Source organism: Protopterus annectens, chromosome 5.part0 (genome assembly GCF_019279795.1).
Source record: "Protopterus annectens isolate FY-2018-M chromosome 5.part0, PAN1.0, whole genome shotgun sequence".
Classification (NCBI taxonomy): domain Eukaryota; kingdom Metazoa; phylum Chordata; order Ceratodontiformes; family Protopteridae; genus Protopterus; species Protopterus annectens.
Genome location: NC_056735.1, coordinates 1,104,075,513 through 1,104,091,314, shown reverse-complemented (window position 1 = coordinate 1,104,091,314; position 15,802 = coordinate 1,104,075,513). Strand labels below are relative to the sequence as shown.

At 39.9% G+C, this 15,802-nt stretch overlaps 1 protein-coding gene across 1 annotated transcript in view; it reads left to right on the top strand.

Annotated features, from left to right (window-relative positions):
* Nucleotides 1-15,802, top strand: part of REV1 (REV1 DNA directed polymerase) — a 4,137,464-nt gene that overhangs the window by 919,314 nt on the left and 3,202,348 nt on the right. The window contains exon 5 of the mRNA XM_044071967.1: nt 12,058-12,210. Within this exon, the coding sequence (XP_043927902.1) occupies nt 12,058-12,210 (153 nt within the window). The remainder of the gene's footprint in view (nt 1-12,057; nt 12,211-15,802) is intronic.

Here is a 15,802-nt window from a genome sequence, read left to right as displayed (position 1 = left end):
TCTGCAGTGTCTTTTAGATGAGAACGTACTCTAGGTAGCAAAGGCTTTAGATACTTAGTAAGAAAAATAAACAAAGGTTCTGTTATGTATCCCAGGATCTTTGTGTATTTTAGGTAGAAAATAGATGTATTGATTGGCCGAATCATGAATCATAAGTTGCTGCATCACCCTGTCAGTGATAATACCTTCGTCCCTAGCAGTTACCAAAAAGTCATCTTATTTGCTTCTTGAATCTGAAGGTGGGGTTGATAGGCATTACTGAATAATAGCGTCTATCTAGAAGCTGTCTTTTGGGCTCATTGTCATAATCAGACCAATTACTGCGGTGGTGGTGCTGCGGTAGCGTTGTTGCCTCACAGTAAGACGTTGTCCTGTTCGATTCTCAGCTAGAGCATCCTCTGTGTGGAGACATGCGTGAATGGGCGTACCTTTGTTGAAGGTTGTGCGTCAGGGCTGGCAACTCGGCACATAAAAATCTACTGCCAATCATTACCGGACCGGAGTTCCGCTATGGCGACCCCTAACCGGGAAAAGCCGAAAGACACAACAATCATATTCAGACCAGTTCATTACCACTACTGCCCCACCCTTATCAGCAGATATGATGACAATATCTTTATTGTTCTGTAACTCCATAAGTGCATCCTTTTCAGCCAGAGACAAATTATTGGGTTTGAATGAAATATCAAAGCTTCGATAGTGCAGATCTTTGAGAGCACTGCTCTGAAACTGGTGCACTATGGGATGCATAGGGAGAAGATATCGTGATTTGTGATATGTAAACGTATCATTATCAGTGTTACCATTCGTATCACCAAATTGCAACTTAAGACTGAGTATTCTACAAAAGGACATTACATCCTGTGCCAAAAAATCCACAAAACCAGGAATAAAAGTTAGTCCTTTATTTAGAATGGACATGTGAGTTGTTGACAAACTGAAATCGAATAAGTTCAAAACATTTACATTTTTCATTTATTTCTGTATTGCTAGTCTCAAGAGAATTTGAATATTGTTGATTTTTCCTGTGTTTCCTCACCTCTCTTTTGTATTTTGGCCTAAAGGGACAAATCCCTGTGTCCTTTTAGGGGTCGGTGAATCTGATGCCAGGTGCATATCACTATCCGTACAAGAAGATAGGTCATCGGTAGATGATCCATTATCAACTGGATATTTTTTGAGAATAGATCTGGGCCTTTTTCTTTTAGGAGTTCTGGATTGGCTTTGTATAAATCTAACTTGCTTATTGGTTTTACTAAATGGGTTACTATCCTGATAGTCTAACTGATCACATTGGAATTTTTTGATTTTTCTAGATTTGAGTTGCTCTTCAGGGTTACTTAACTCAGTAGCCACCTTGTTCAAGTGTCTGGTAAAGAAGGATTTTCCTTCAAATTTCTGCACCTCACTAACAGTTTTGTGACCTCACTGATCTCACGATCAACATGGTACTTGGCCAAAGCCTCAACAAAAGACATGATAGCTTGCTGCTGGATGGCTCCCCATTGACTTCTGAGTTCCTCATTCGCCTCACTTACATGAGGCTGTATTCTGATCCTAAGCCCTCTGGGTGTGATACCTTTGGCCATATAGGCCTTGAAGAGCTTGGAGTGCCATTCATTAGACCTCAATGACCTCATATGCTTGTGCAATTGATCAGAAGCCAAACCGCATCTGGCCTTGGGACCCAGGGATACACTAATGTTGCCATTATCAGTAGTTGTACCAAAACCAAATACCCCAAGATCCTCTCTGTCAGCTGACAAACCAGATATCAAACTAGTTAGAGCCATACTGTAAACTTGCAATGAATACAATGCAAGGTTTATAACCCTTTAACAATAACAGATCAAGCAATAATCCACTCCTTAAGAATGTTATTCTTCAAAAAACATATATATAAATAGATATTGGCAATAATAGCACTTACCACAAACCAAGTAATGCTATGTCAATATCATCAGACTGTATTCAGTCCATTCACACACCGAACAGGAGCAATAATAGCCAAAACCTGGGCCAAAATTTGGCAAAAATTAAGTTGAAGCTATGCTCCACTATTCATATACTAGTGACTGAAAACCTTGAACCATTATTGAAGGTGTGGAGAAAAAAATCCTTGGCCATCATGTTCCAAATACTGATAATGGTTTGAAAGCTGACAAAACAGATTCAACAATTGCACAATTCTTAACAAAAGCATTAGCTGACACCACTATACCAAGTTCCCAAACCGCAATATAGGAACCCAGATAGTCAGAGGGAATTCTCCAGCAGCAATACTCAATAATGCCTACTATGATAAAAGTACCATGACAACTTATTATCAGCCCAAAACTGTGCAGTGTGTCCAGAGACTGTATGAATGACTAAACTTTCCATCACATCCAGCTCTCTCAACTGCTGTGCCTTTACTACCAAAGTTTCTGTACAGTAGTACTGTTTGCATCACTGTTTTGTGCACCTTACTTTTCCATTTATTTGGCTTGCTTCTGTCATACACTACCTCTGACGCTGTGCTAGTTGGCTGCATCCCCTCTGATTCTAGCTTTGAGTTCCTCATTTAGACATTTTCTCTCCTCTACCACCCTTCCCAAATACTTGAAGCTGTTAACCTTTCACACTGTTCCCCTTCTGTCTCATTTCTCACCTTCTTCTGATTTCCCCATTTGCTGCCATTACAACTGATTTACCTGTTCTTAGTTTTGTCCCATGTATCTTCCGTTTTGCATTCAATTCCCCTATCCTTTGCTGGAGTTCTTGGTCAGAGGCTACTTGTAATGCCACATTGTCTCTGCATACAGCAACTTTGATCTGTTCTTTCCAGCCTGTTTGCTGATGTAGCACAACACCAGTATGAATAGCAGTGGGTTCAGAGCTGAACCCTGATGCATATCCACTCCTACTGGGAACCTCTCTGTGAGACCAAACACCATTTGTACTTGAGTCATTGGGTACATGTACATAGCTTGCATATTTCTACCAATGTTTCTGGGACATAATTTCATAACTTGCTGTTTTAGTCTTTTACATTAACTGCTGAATCAGTTACACACCGAGAGCTCATTTGGCATTAGTCAAATTTGTTTTGTTTACATCTGATGTTCACTGGGCTCCGCTGTTGCAGTAATGATGTTTGGAATTTCCTATCATGAGTACCCATGCCAGCCTGACTACCAGGCACTTTATCCTTTCCCCAGGCCTGGCGGATGCCCTTCCATCCAGTGTCGGGGTAAAATGTCATCAAGATGGCACCATTTATAGTTTCATAGATAAATAATAGGCTAGCTGCTCCCTTTTTCTGCAATAACAACCTTCATTGGCTATGATATTACCACTGCGCAAAGCTTCTGCTCGTATCAACTTACCCCATCTGGTTGAAGATTGGCCTGAAAATTTCTTTAGTTTTTTCTTGTCATTGAAACTAGAAGTAATCCTGTCATCAGTACATTGCTTGGTCCAAAGTATGAGAGACTGTGTTGAATGATAAGTACCCCATTAGGATACTTTTCTTTCAGTATTGTTGCTAGTATTAGATGTTGGTTAAGTCCACTGCCTAGTGTGTGGAGGGCAAATCCCTCACCAGATCTTCCACTTTCATTGCTTGTTTTGCCTGGGCCTGGAGCACTCTGCTAACTCTACAGCTATTATGCATAGGGCTAAGCCCTTGCACAAGTATTTAAAAAAGGGAAAGGTGTCTGCTGGTCCAGCTGTTGATTTCCCTTGCAGTAGGAGGGGGAAAAGTCCATTGGTAGTTAGAGAGCCTGCCAACTGTTTCTGTATCAGAAGGGCCTTCCAGGCTCAAAATCTTGAGGTTTCACATCCCCTTCTATGTGAATTACTGTGTCCTCTGGAGATACCCCTGGGGAGGTCTTCATGTTGTTGACTTTGTCAAAGGCTGCTTGGATCAGCTTCTGTAATGCATCAGATGGATCCAGAGCCACTAGACAGGCACTGGCTTCTGACTCCTGCATGACAGCTTCTGAGTAAGGGCAGTAACCCCTAGCTAGTGCTTGAGAGGAGATCTCAGTAGACCAGACACGGTCTGCTCCCTTCCTATCCAACAACACACCCAGGATTAGGCTCAAGGTAAGGTATAAATAGGCTGCTGCTGGTTTTCCCTTTCTTAATTGCTTCCCCTTCAGCAGGTGGTCTGGTCTGTGGGCTCTCTTCAGCCAAAATCCAAGTGGCAGAAACAAAGTATATATTTAAGACTGCTCTGGGACTTCTGTCTCATCTAGTATTAAAACATTTCAGTGCTGGATTACAGAATAACATCACATACATGTGGTCATCTGATTCTGGTTTCCACACTTCCCACTTTGCTAGAAAGTGAACCAGAATTTAGTACATGTGTGTTACCATGCACACAGAAATTTGCTGAGATGTGTTTTAGCATCTGGAAGCTATTAAACCATTTCAAAACTTCCACCCTTCCAGGGTAGCAATTAGTTCACCCCTAAGGACAGTCCTGTAGGATTCCTAGTCCCAGTTTTCACAGACATCTTGTCTCTGGCTGCAATCAGAAATGTAAGATGCAATCTTTATGGCCTAAACCAAGTAACTTAATTTCAGACTAGTTTTCAAAGTTATAATAAAATACCACAGTTTCAAAGTCACGGACCACAGAACAGTATTCACCAGAATTTAATTCAAAGTTAGCGCTTCGGCACCAAGCCTTCAATGAGTACAAAATTCATTCATTACTTCATTATGTATATATACAATAAAATCAAACAATCCTCTAATTAAACAAACAATTAATTAATGAAAAATGTAAAGCAATATGAAAAAGCCATGAAAGAATATGAAGCTTTGGTTCAGAAAGGCTTACGTTTGTGATATTTTGTTAAGGCTGACTTAAAGAAATTTAGTATAGAAAATGCATGTATTGCAGAGTTTTACTGTTTACCCAAAACACATAAAGGACTAGAAAACCTGAGTGGGAGACCAATAGTCTGAGCTGAAAAATATTTTTTAAAGAATATATGTATCCTGCTGCATGAATATTTAAAAACGTGTTTGCGCTCTACCTTCATTCATCAAGGATAGCCAGGACTTTCTGTGTGAAAGTCGAAAGAAAGTTTGGAATAATATGTATTTGATTTGCCTAGATGTTAAAAGTTTGTACATCAATGCAAGGCATAAGAATGGTATTGAGGCATTATGTTAGTTCTTGGGTGATTCTCCACTGACCCACTTTATAATAGAAGTCACAGATTTTTTTGTATGAAAAATAACTATTTTCTGTTTAATGGTGAGATTTGCCATCAGTTGCAAGGTGCAGCAATGGGGGCAGCCTTTGCTGCTATGTATGCGAATATTGTAATGGCAAAATTTGAAGCAGAATATATATTCTGACTCCTTTAGTGACCATCTCCCTGCTTTCATTCATCGCTCAGCCAACACCTCCCAATACAAACATAACTACATCCAAACTGGTAACCTTAGCAACTTCAACCCCACATACTTCTCCAACATTTTCAAGCAAATTACTTGGCAATTCCTTAACACTCTCTCCCTTGACAATGCTGTTGAGCATTTCAACTCTTTCTTCCTCAATACTCTTAACTCCCTAGCCCCCCTAAGATACAAACGAATCAAAGCCAATTCTGCTCCTTGGCTGACCAAAGAGACTAAACATACCATGCATCTTAGAGACAAATCCTGGAAGCTTTTTCAGAAAACTAAACTTCTTTCTGCTAAGCTGCATTATACCCAACTCCGCAACCAGGTAAAAAAATAAATTTCCACAGACAAAAAAAACTACTACAATAAATTTCAGACCAATAATAATCACAACCCTAAACTTTTCTGGAAATCTGTTAACTCTCTTCTCCATCCTGGGTCAAGAAGTAACCCCTGCCCTGACCCCAATTTATCCGACAAAGAACTAAGTTCTCACTTCAACACTTTCTTTATTGATTCTATAACTAAGCTAACCAAAACATTTCCCAACAACAGTACATCCAATTTCCTAAACTCTCCAAATAACAGCCCCTCTGTGTTCCGTCTCAAACCAGTCTCCACAATGTTTATAAAAAAGCTGCTATCTAAACTAAAGTCATGCTCTAATGCCCCTGACAACATTCCACCCTCCTTCCTCAAACACGCAGCCAAAGGGATTGCTCTCCCTATTAGCATCCTGATCAACCGATCCTTAAAAGAGTCATATGTACCCAAACTCTGGTGCTCTGCCTATATTCTACCACTTCACAAAGGAGGTAAAAATACCTCTATTTCTAACGTCCGCCCCATAGCCCTACCTCTCTCCTTTATCTAAAATTCTAGAAAAATGCTTCCACCACCAACTTTTACCCTACTTAACGCATAATCAGCTACTTACTCCCACCCAACACTGCTTCCGCCCTGGCCACAACACCATAACTGCCCAACTCTCCTTCTTAGAAACAGTTAATCAAGCCCGCAATTCTGGTTTACTTGTATCCACTGTTCTATTAGATCTTTCAAAAGCCTTTGACACCATATCCCATACACACCTTCTCTCTCATCTCTCCTACCTTAATCTCTCCACAGATACTCTTTCCTGGTTCTCCAGTTACCTTTCTGATAGATCTCAAGCTGTCAGATGGAAGGACTTTACCTCTTCCTTCTTACCTACTCCTACCGGAGTTCCTCAGAGTTCCATCCTCAGTCCCATACTCTTTAACATCTTCATAAATAACCTTCAGTCTGCCCTCCCTGACACTACAGTCATCCAATACGCTGATGACTCTACCTTAGTTTGCGCCGCCCCCAATTTTTCCGAACTTCTGTCCAAAACACAAAAAGCTTTTTCCACTACAGAAAACTGGATGCACAATAACCATCTTTCCCTCAACTCCAACAAATCTAAAATACTAATTTTCCCCCTACAAAGGCTTCCTCCTTTGACAAAAACACTTTCAACATCCTAAGCCAAACCAATACTCCTATAGAAGTAGTCCCTTCCGCAAAAATCCTTGGCATTACCATTGATGAGCACCTAAATTTGATCTCCACATACAACAAAACATAAAAAAAAAAACACCAAAAGTTAGGCGTGCTCTACAGGAACAACCAATTTCTTTCAAACTCCACTAGGCACACCTTAGCTACCTCCTACCTCCTTCCCTCTCTTCTTTATGGTGCCCCTCCACTAACTAATCTATCTGCATCCCTCACCTCTAAACTTGAAGCTTGCTATAATAAAATCTCTAAATTCGCCACTAAATCCAGAACCTCAACCCACCATTGCCTTACCCTTCAATCTCTAAACTAGTTAGAGCTCCCTAACCACCTCAACGATCTCCAACTAACAGCCGCTCATAAATTAATATTCTACCCTGAAAAATGCCCTGCTTTATCCAACATCCTTCCCCCTTACATCCCTATCCGATCATTGAGATCAGAACACCAAAACCTAATCTCCATTCACAGACCAAAACATTCTGCTGGCCAGCTACTACTATCCTACTCTCTTGGCAAAAAGTGGGACTCTCTGCCTCCTTCACTTAGGACTACACCTATCACGGAATTTTTCAAGACCCAACTCCACTCACACCTATCATCCAAATGGAAATGTTCTGGCTTTCACCCTACATAAATTACCCTCTCTCATATCTGCTCTCTGATTTCATTTCTAACTCCCAAAATGTCTAAGCTACCTCTCAGTTGACTGTACAGAGGAAAACATTGCACAAAAAAAAAAAAATTCTAGATAATTTTTTTTTCTTTAGAATCTTTTAGATTGTTTTTAGAACATTTTTAGAACTTTAAACGTTATTTTAGTTTGTTGCACTGTTCTTACTATGTATAATTAATACGAGACACTTCTATTGTACTTCTATTATATTTTATCTTTCATTTGTAACCTTGATTGTACTGCCTTTGGAGCTTTTCTCCCCGGGCCTCCACTGAAAATGGGTACCTCGTGGCCCAGTGGACTTCCCCGGTAATCAAACTGAAATAAATAAAATAAGTAAATATATCCACTTCTTTTGTGGATTTTTTAGATGTTAGAGTAATCTGTGATGCTGATGGACATATTTACACAGAATTACATAAGAAGCCATGTCACTGTAGTCATCTTTTGTATGAAGAGATTATGCATCCACCACACGTTTTCAGAAGTGTCACCAGGAGTCAGACTTTCAGGGCTTCTAGATGTCACTTTCTCACTGAGTGTGAGAGAATCTGACTTTAATATACAGACTGGGCTACTGAAAGATGCACTAGTATCAAGGGGATATAAACATCATGAGATCAATGAAAACATTGAACAATTAGTTAGGCTAAGAGATACTAGAGCCAGGCCTTATTTTGGAGAGAAGTATGAGAAGAAAATTGAGAAAGAACTGGGTAGGAACAGTGGACTCAGTCTGTCTATCCTACTCCAGAGATGTCAGACTTTACAAGGAAGTTATAGAGAAACATTGGAAAGTTCTGACAACAGATAGTGATATCACTGACATAGTTGATGTAAGACCATCATTTGTTTACAGTGTATGCACTTAAAAGACGGTTATGCTACCCCCAAACAAACAGTTGTGTACATGAGGGGTGTACCTCAGCGTGCGGACATTGTCAAGTTTGTAAGTATATAGATAGTAGTGGGGTGTTTAGTCACCCCGATCAGGGTAGAATTTATAGGTTCAGTGTTCAAGCCTCATGCAATACTTTCCATGTTGTCTATCTGGCACACTGTATCATATGTAAAAAAATTCTACATTGGTAAGACGGATAGAGCATTAAAGGACAGAGTTAGGGAACATTATTACCATGTAGGTAAGAATGACACAGTGAGTGCTGTCTCTAAGCGTGTCTCTGAGACTGATACAATACACTATTTCAGGTTTTTAGTAATTGGACAAGTAATAGAAAGGGAGATATTAAAAATCAAACAGAGCAGTTGGAGTTGAAATGGATAATTAGGATGAGAGGTGATTTTGGGCATGGCCTGAATGACAGAGTTCCACTGAGACCTAAACTTAAGGCTAGAGCCCTCAAGAGGAAATGAATTGTTTTAGGTAGTATGTTATGTATTAGTGCTTTAAAGCGCTTTTTGAACATGTTTTTATGTGTGCTTCTGTGAATGTTATTGTTTTAATGAGTTATTTTAGATATTGATGCATTAACTGTGGTATGAAATAATGTTTAATACTTTGTCATATTTTTATAAGTGTTGTTGCTTATATTGCTTATTTCTTTAATTTACAAATGATGTGATACATGTGACGACTTATAATGGTATTTAAAGAGGGATTCTGTTAATGTGATTTACATCTGATGAAGTAGTGATACTACAAAAGCGCTTATGTCCTTATTTTTTGTGAATTAAAGACAGGTTCATCTACTAGCCTTGCTGTCATTTTTGGGTCCATCTGCTGCTTTTTGTACTATTGGGAGAAGGTTTATATATTAAAGAAAAGCTATTAAAGAAGGAAACTCTTTATTTTAAAATATAATACTTTGGAACCTAATGGGTTAAATAATGAAGTCAACTAGAAATATGTGATTTAATGAATTAATTAATTGTTTGATTAACTGATGATTGTTTGAATTTTATTGTGTGTATATATATATATATATATATATATATATATATATATATATATATATATACACACACACACACACACACACACACACACACACACACACACACACACACACACACACACACACACACACACACAATGAAGTAATGAATGAACTTTGTACTCATTGAAGGCTTGGTTCCGAAGTGCTAAGTTTGAATTAAATTCTGGTGAATACTGTTCTGTGGTCCGTGACTTTGAAACTGTGCTATTTTATTATTTTTGTCTTGCTGCTGTGGTATTTTAGTTTTCAAAGTTAGCTGGACTGAGATTAACCTCTTCTCTTCGTAGGTTGGTACTAGGCTATTGGCCCTAGGGCCTATACAAGCATAGCCATAACAATTCCCTGGCTATTTCTTCCCACACTGTTTACTTCCCTGGACCCCTGTCTAGCAGGGTGACTAATATGATCCCCGGGGTGAATTTCCTTTCACCCATCCAGTCGTCAAGGTTCCTTTTCAAGAGGGCCAAGGAGGCGCTCTGCTTGACATGTATGGACACTCTGTTCCAGAGTCTGGGGAGTCTCTAGGTCAGGAACCTATCCCTCCAGCATGTTTTGTTTATTGTGATGACAAGGTTTAGATCCCTGGAGCATGCGTCTCTGAGGGATTGGGATTTCTTTAAGTGTAGCATGTCCAACAGCTCTGGGTTTGACATGGCCTTGTATGTTAAGCAGAGATCGCCTCTGAGTAGACGATATGTGATAGAGTATAGCTGGAGTTTTTTTAAGGCGGTCAGCATAGGGCATCTGTTTTAGGCCTGTGATTCTTTTAGTGAGGTATTTCTGCGGCCTTTCCAGTTGTTGCAGATGTCTTGAGAGGTACATACCAAATGGGACATTGTATTCTATAATGGATCTAATGAGGGATGAGTACAGTGGGACAATGACCTCCTTTTTTCTGGATGAAAAGCCCTTAGTGATGAGGTGTGCCACATAGAAGGATTTCCTGACTGTTGTGGCGATGTGGTTATTGAAGGTGAGACCACCGTCCACCTGTGTCCCTAAGTCTCTTATCACACTTTCGATGTTTAGTGGACTGCTGCCTATGTGGTAATTCACGTGTACATGTTTTTTCCCAAAGGGGATAACTATACATTTCTTGGCATTGAGCTTGAGCCCATGGCTCTGGCACCAAGCATCTGTTTCTGGAAGGCCTTTTGTAGAGTATCCACATCATTTGGGGATTCAATAATGGCTCCTAGTTTGCAGTCATCTGCGAACTTTGTTAACCAGAGTCCTTTAGTGTTGGCCTGTACTTCAGAGAAGTAGATGCCAAACAAGAGAGGTCCCAAGACTGAACCCTGAGGTACTCCACTTGTCTGGAGCTGGATTTAGAGTCAGCTACTTTTACAGTGAGGGTTCTGTCAGTAAGCCAGTTGACAACCCATCGAGTGATGTAGGGATTAATGCCCAGCTTAGTAAGTTTATCTATGATTCCAAAGTGGGGGATGGTGTCAAAGGCCTTGGTGAGGTCCATATATGCTGTGTGGACTGCCTTACCCCTCATCAGTGGCTCTGGAGACTGATTCGAAGAAGTCAGTTGGGTTCAGGAGACAAGATCGGCTCTTCACGAACCCAAACTGGGTGGGGTCCAGTGTTTGAAGTTTGCCAATATCCTTGTTTGTAAGTTTCATAATAATACGTTCCATGGCCTTGCATATCAGGCTCGTCAGACTGATGGGGCGGTAGTTCCCGGGATCCAAGGTGGATCCCCCCTTGTGGAGTGTCCACTATCCTTTGTTACAGTATATTCATTTCAACAGTTACAATACAGTCTGACATATATGTGCATTTCTTTTCTGTCCAGCAAGACCCATTGCTGGTACATTTTTAACACAAGCAGCTTTACAGATATATTATCCACACAAACATCTGTATACATCATTTTGATGTACCAATGACGTACAAGTCCTTACAAAACTCCAGCTAGTTATGCTGGCATGTGTTACACATCCACTACCCTAATTCTCTTGGCATAGCTGGCAATGCCTCACGTCATCACAAAGTAGTTCAGTAGAGTGATTTTTAGGGGTGTGGGTGCCAGTCAATTGATTAATACATGTTCATAGACTTTTAGAAGTTTTAGGATAAGACAAAAGAGAGAGTGAAGTCCAAAAATGATCTTGTCTCTGTGTGTACTATGGTAGAGTCAGTGGAGTACATAGTATGTGCAGTCCTAGTTTGAGCATAGTTTATATGTTATGCATAGAACAGTGTGCATAGGGCTTGCCCTTTCTAAAATTATGTTTGTGTTCCTCTGATGCTGACCATCACAATACAAACAAAAAAATAAATGTATTTATAGTTATCTGAAATATACATAGTACTGTTTTATTTTAATAATGTGTTGTGTTTACAGTAAAGAAGTAAACTGGATGCAGATTTGGTGTTGAATTTCCCCTTATTGTGTCAATTTAGTAATGGTTGTGTTTATTGTATATTCTTGCGAACTGACTTTTTTTTTTGTTACTGTTTCAGCATAAAAGTCGGTTATCTTCTACCTTACATTCCATATCAACTATACACTAAGTTGCCAAGTACTCAAAAAGGCTTCATCTTTAGAAGTTTATGCAAACCTGAGGAATCAGTAGCAGGCCCAAGCAATATAACTACACAATCTGTTATGAACTTGTAAGTATACCTGAGTAGATGATGATTAAACAAACCATTCCTGGGTTCACAGGGAAAATACCCATGTAGATGATATGCTCTAATTTGCATACCTAGAATTCTGTTTTTGTCTGGTCATTGTTTATCGGCCATTTTGGAATGGGTATGTGGCATTTGTTAAAGGATGAAAAAATGTTGTTTTGTGTTCAGAGCATAGAATAACTTTTATGGTTTCATTGTCCTAATTCTGGCTCATTTTGCTGCACAAATTATCTCTTATTCATTAGTGAGTTTTAGTGAGTACTGGACAGTGAATATCTTGGAAAGAGTAAATGAGTGTAGTAGTTTCTCTACACAATGCAGATGAAACATCACAAAAGATAATAGTAAACATTAAGGCAAAAATTACAATCAAGAGGGTCTGTAGTAGTACAGTACCTGGTCTGTAAATGCGACGTACTTTTGAAAATGTTTCAGAACTCTTATTTGAACTCTTGCCTTTCTGCCACATTCAGTTGACCATCAGCTGACCTCGCCAGTCACCATCTGGCTTTTTCATTTCCCTGTGGCCATCAAGGGCAAGGGGTTAGTATAACCAGGGAAAATCTGTTATATTGTTGACAGCCAGATTAGAAGCCTACCTCCTTAGGTTAGTTTCAGGCTCACTCTAGGTTGGACACTATGAGGCATATGTTCCCACCTCAGTGGTGACATGCAGCATCTTCCAGCGAAAAGCACTGGGACTGTATGAGGCCAGATTCTTCCTCCATGATAGCGCATCTATCTGCATGTTTGCTGTCATTCTGACTTATGTGTACTGTACCATACTCTACTGTATGTACTGGTAACACAGCGGCTACACTTCTCTCTGGCATACCCCCCCCCCACACACACACACACACACACACACACACACACTAAGATGCCTTGTCTGCTCCCCCAGTACTAGTGCTGCTAATCAAACACAGAAAGCATGGGTTATAGGCACAGTTCATTCCCTCAGTTGATCACTGACTACAGTTTTTCTTTCTAACCCAAAACTTGATATTCTGTCAATTTTCTAAATTCATAAGAGCAATATTTAAAATATGTTCCTATTAATGGGCCTTTGTATTCCCTTTGTATTCCCATTATCTTAGGCTTTATCCAGATTTCTTGAGCTAAGAGGTATGTTGGTTTAATATGTCATCTACTTTCATGGAGTGTGATCATCAGAGTTACAGCTGTGACCTAGAGGAGGTATGGTTAGAGGGGAAGACCACAAAATCCTAGACATAACCTGTTTCACAGCCTTCCACTGTCTAGGAAGTCAACATACAGTGCAATGAAAAAGTATTTGCCACCTTCCTGATTTCTTATTTTTTTCTATGTTTGTCACATTTAAGTGTTTCAGGTCATCAAACAAATGTAAACATTAGACAAAAATAACCCAAGTAAACACAAAATGCAGTTTTTAAGTGATTTTATTTATTAAGGAAGACAACTATCCAAACCTACATGGCCCTATGTGAAAAAGTAATTGCCCCCTTTGTTAAATCATGACGTAACTGTGGTTAATCACATTTTTGGGAAAGCTGAGTTCAGTTTCACTAGCCACACCCAGACCTGATTACTGCCAGACCTGTTGAATCAAGAGATCACTTGAACAGAACCTGTCGGACAAAGTGAAGTAGGCCAAAAGATCCCAAAAAGGAACGCATGATGCCACGATCTAAAGAAATTCATGCTGAGATCTAAAGAAATTCATGCCCCGATCTAAAGAAATTCCAGAGCAGACGAGAAACAAAGTAATTGACATTTATCAGTCTGGAAAAGTTTACAAAGCCATTTCTAAAGCTTTGGGACTCCAGCGTACCATGGTGTAAGCCATTATCCACAAATGGAGAAAACATAGAACAGTGGTGAACCTTCCCAGGAGTGTCTGGCTTACAAAAATTACCCCAAGAGCGCAGCGATAACTCATCCAAGAGGTCACAAAAGAACCCAGAACATCTAACCTCACTTGCCTCAGTTAAGGTCAGTGTTCATGACTCAACCATAAGAAAGAGACAGTGCAAAAATGGCATGCATGGCTGAGTTCCAAGGCAAAAACCACTGCTGACCACAAAGAACATAAAGGCTCGTCTCAAGACTTTTGGGAAAATATTCGGTGGACTGACAAAACAAAAGTTGAACTTTTGGGGAGGTGTGCATCTCGTTACATGTGGTGTAAAAGTAACACAGCATTTCAGAAAAAGAACATCATGCCAACAGTCAAACATGGTGGCAGTGTGATGGTCTGGGGCTGCTTTGCTGCTTTTGGACCTGGATGACTTGCTGTGATTGATGGAACCATGAATTCTGCTTTCTATCAAAAAACCCTGAAGGAGAATGTCTGGCCATCAGTTCGTGACGTCAAGCTGAAGCGCACTTGGGTTCTGCAGCAAGACGATGATCCAAAACACACCAGCAGTCCACCTCTGAATGGCTTAAAAAACCAAAATGAAGGTTTTAGAGTGGCCTAGTCAAAGTCCGGACTTGAATCCAATTGAGATGCTGGGGCATGACCTTAAAAAGACGGTTCATGCTTAGAAACCCTCAAGCTTGGCTGAATTAAAACAATTCTGCAAAGAAGAGTGGGCCAAAATTCCTCAACAGCAATGTGAAAGACTCACTGCCAGTTATCGCAAACGCTTGATTGCAGTTGCTGCTAAGGGTGGTACAACCAGTTATTAGGTTTAGGGGGGAGTTAACTTTTTCACATAGGGCCATGTGGGTTTGGATAGTTTTTTTTTCCTTAATAGTCATCACTTAAAAACTGAGTTTTGTGTTTACTTGGGTTATCTTTGTGTAATATTTAAATTTGTTTGATCTGAAACATTTAACTGTGACAAACTTACAAAAAAATAAGGAATGAGGAAGGAGGCAAATCTTGCTCTGTATGTTTAACTGGGAATGTACTTAATAAAGAAGTCCAGTAAAGTAGAGTTATTGATTCTGATAAATGACTTGTTTTTGTCTGGACGGTCTGGATAAAATGTTTTTTCTTGTTATAACATAACCTGAAATTGAAAATGTAAATGTAGGCCTATTATGCCTGTCCTTCCATACTTCTCACAAGCAGCAGTGAAACTAATTATAAGACATGCTTGAGTTTTTGAAGATATAGTCATTGTGTTACTGCCTGGAGTATTCAGTGTTTCTCTTAGTAAGCATGTATATTACAGAGGCATTTCAGTGATCTATGGTAAATGTATGTTGTCGTTGTGTCTTTCGGCTTTTCCCGGTTAGGGGTCACCACAGCAGAACTCCGGTCCGCTAATGATTGGCAGTAGATTTTTACGTGCCGAGTTGCCGGCCCTGACGGACATATTTTTCTTAAAATGGTGTGCTGATGTTCTTCGTGTTTCACTGTTGCAATCATTACATTTGGGTTATCTGCTTGCAGGTAGCCCTCAGCCGGCCTAATTATTAAAGTCTTTGGTCTTGCATCGGTTGCTGTCTCTTCTTCCATGGCGTCAGGTAGTCAGGGGTATAAAGCATTCAGCCGATGCCATTACATCAGTCTTTCTTGCAGTGCGGTGCCCGAAGCAGAAGCAGTTCACAAGTGCTGGTCGACCGACTCCTGAAATTT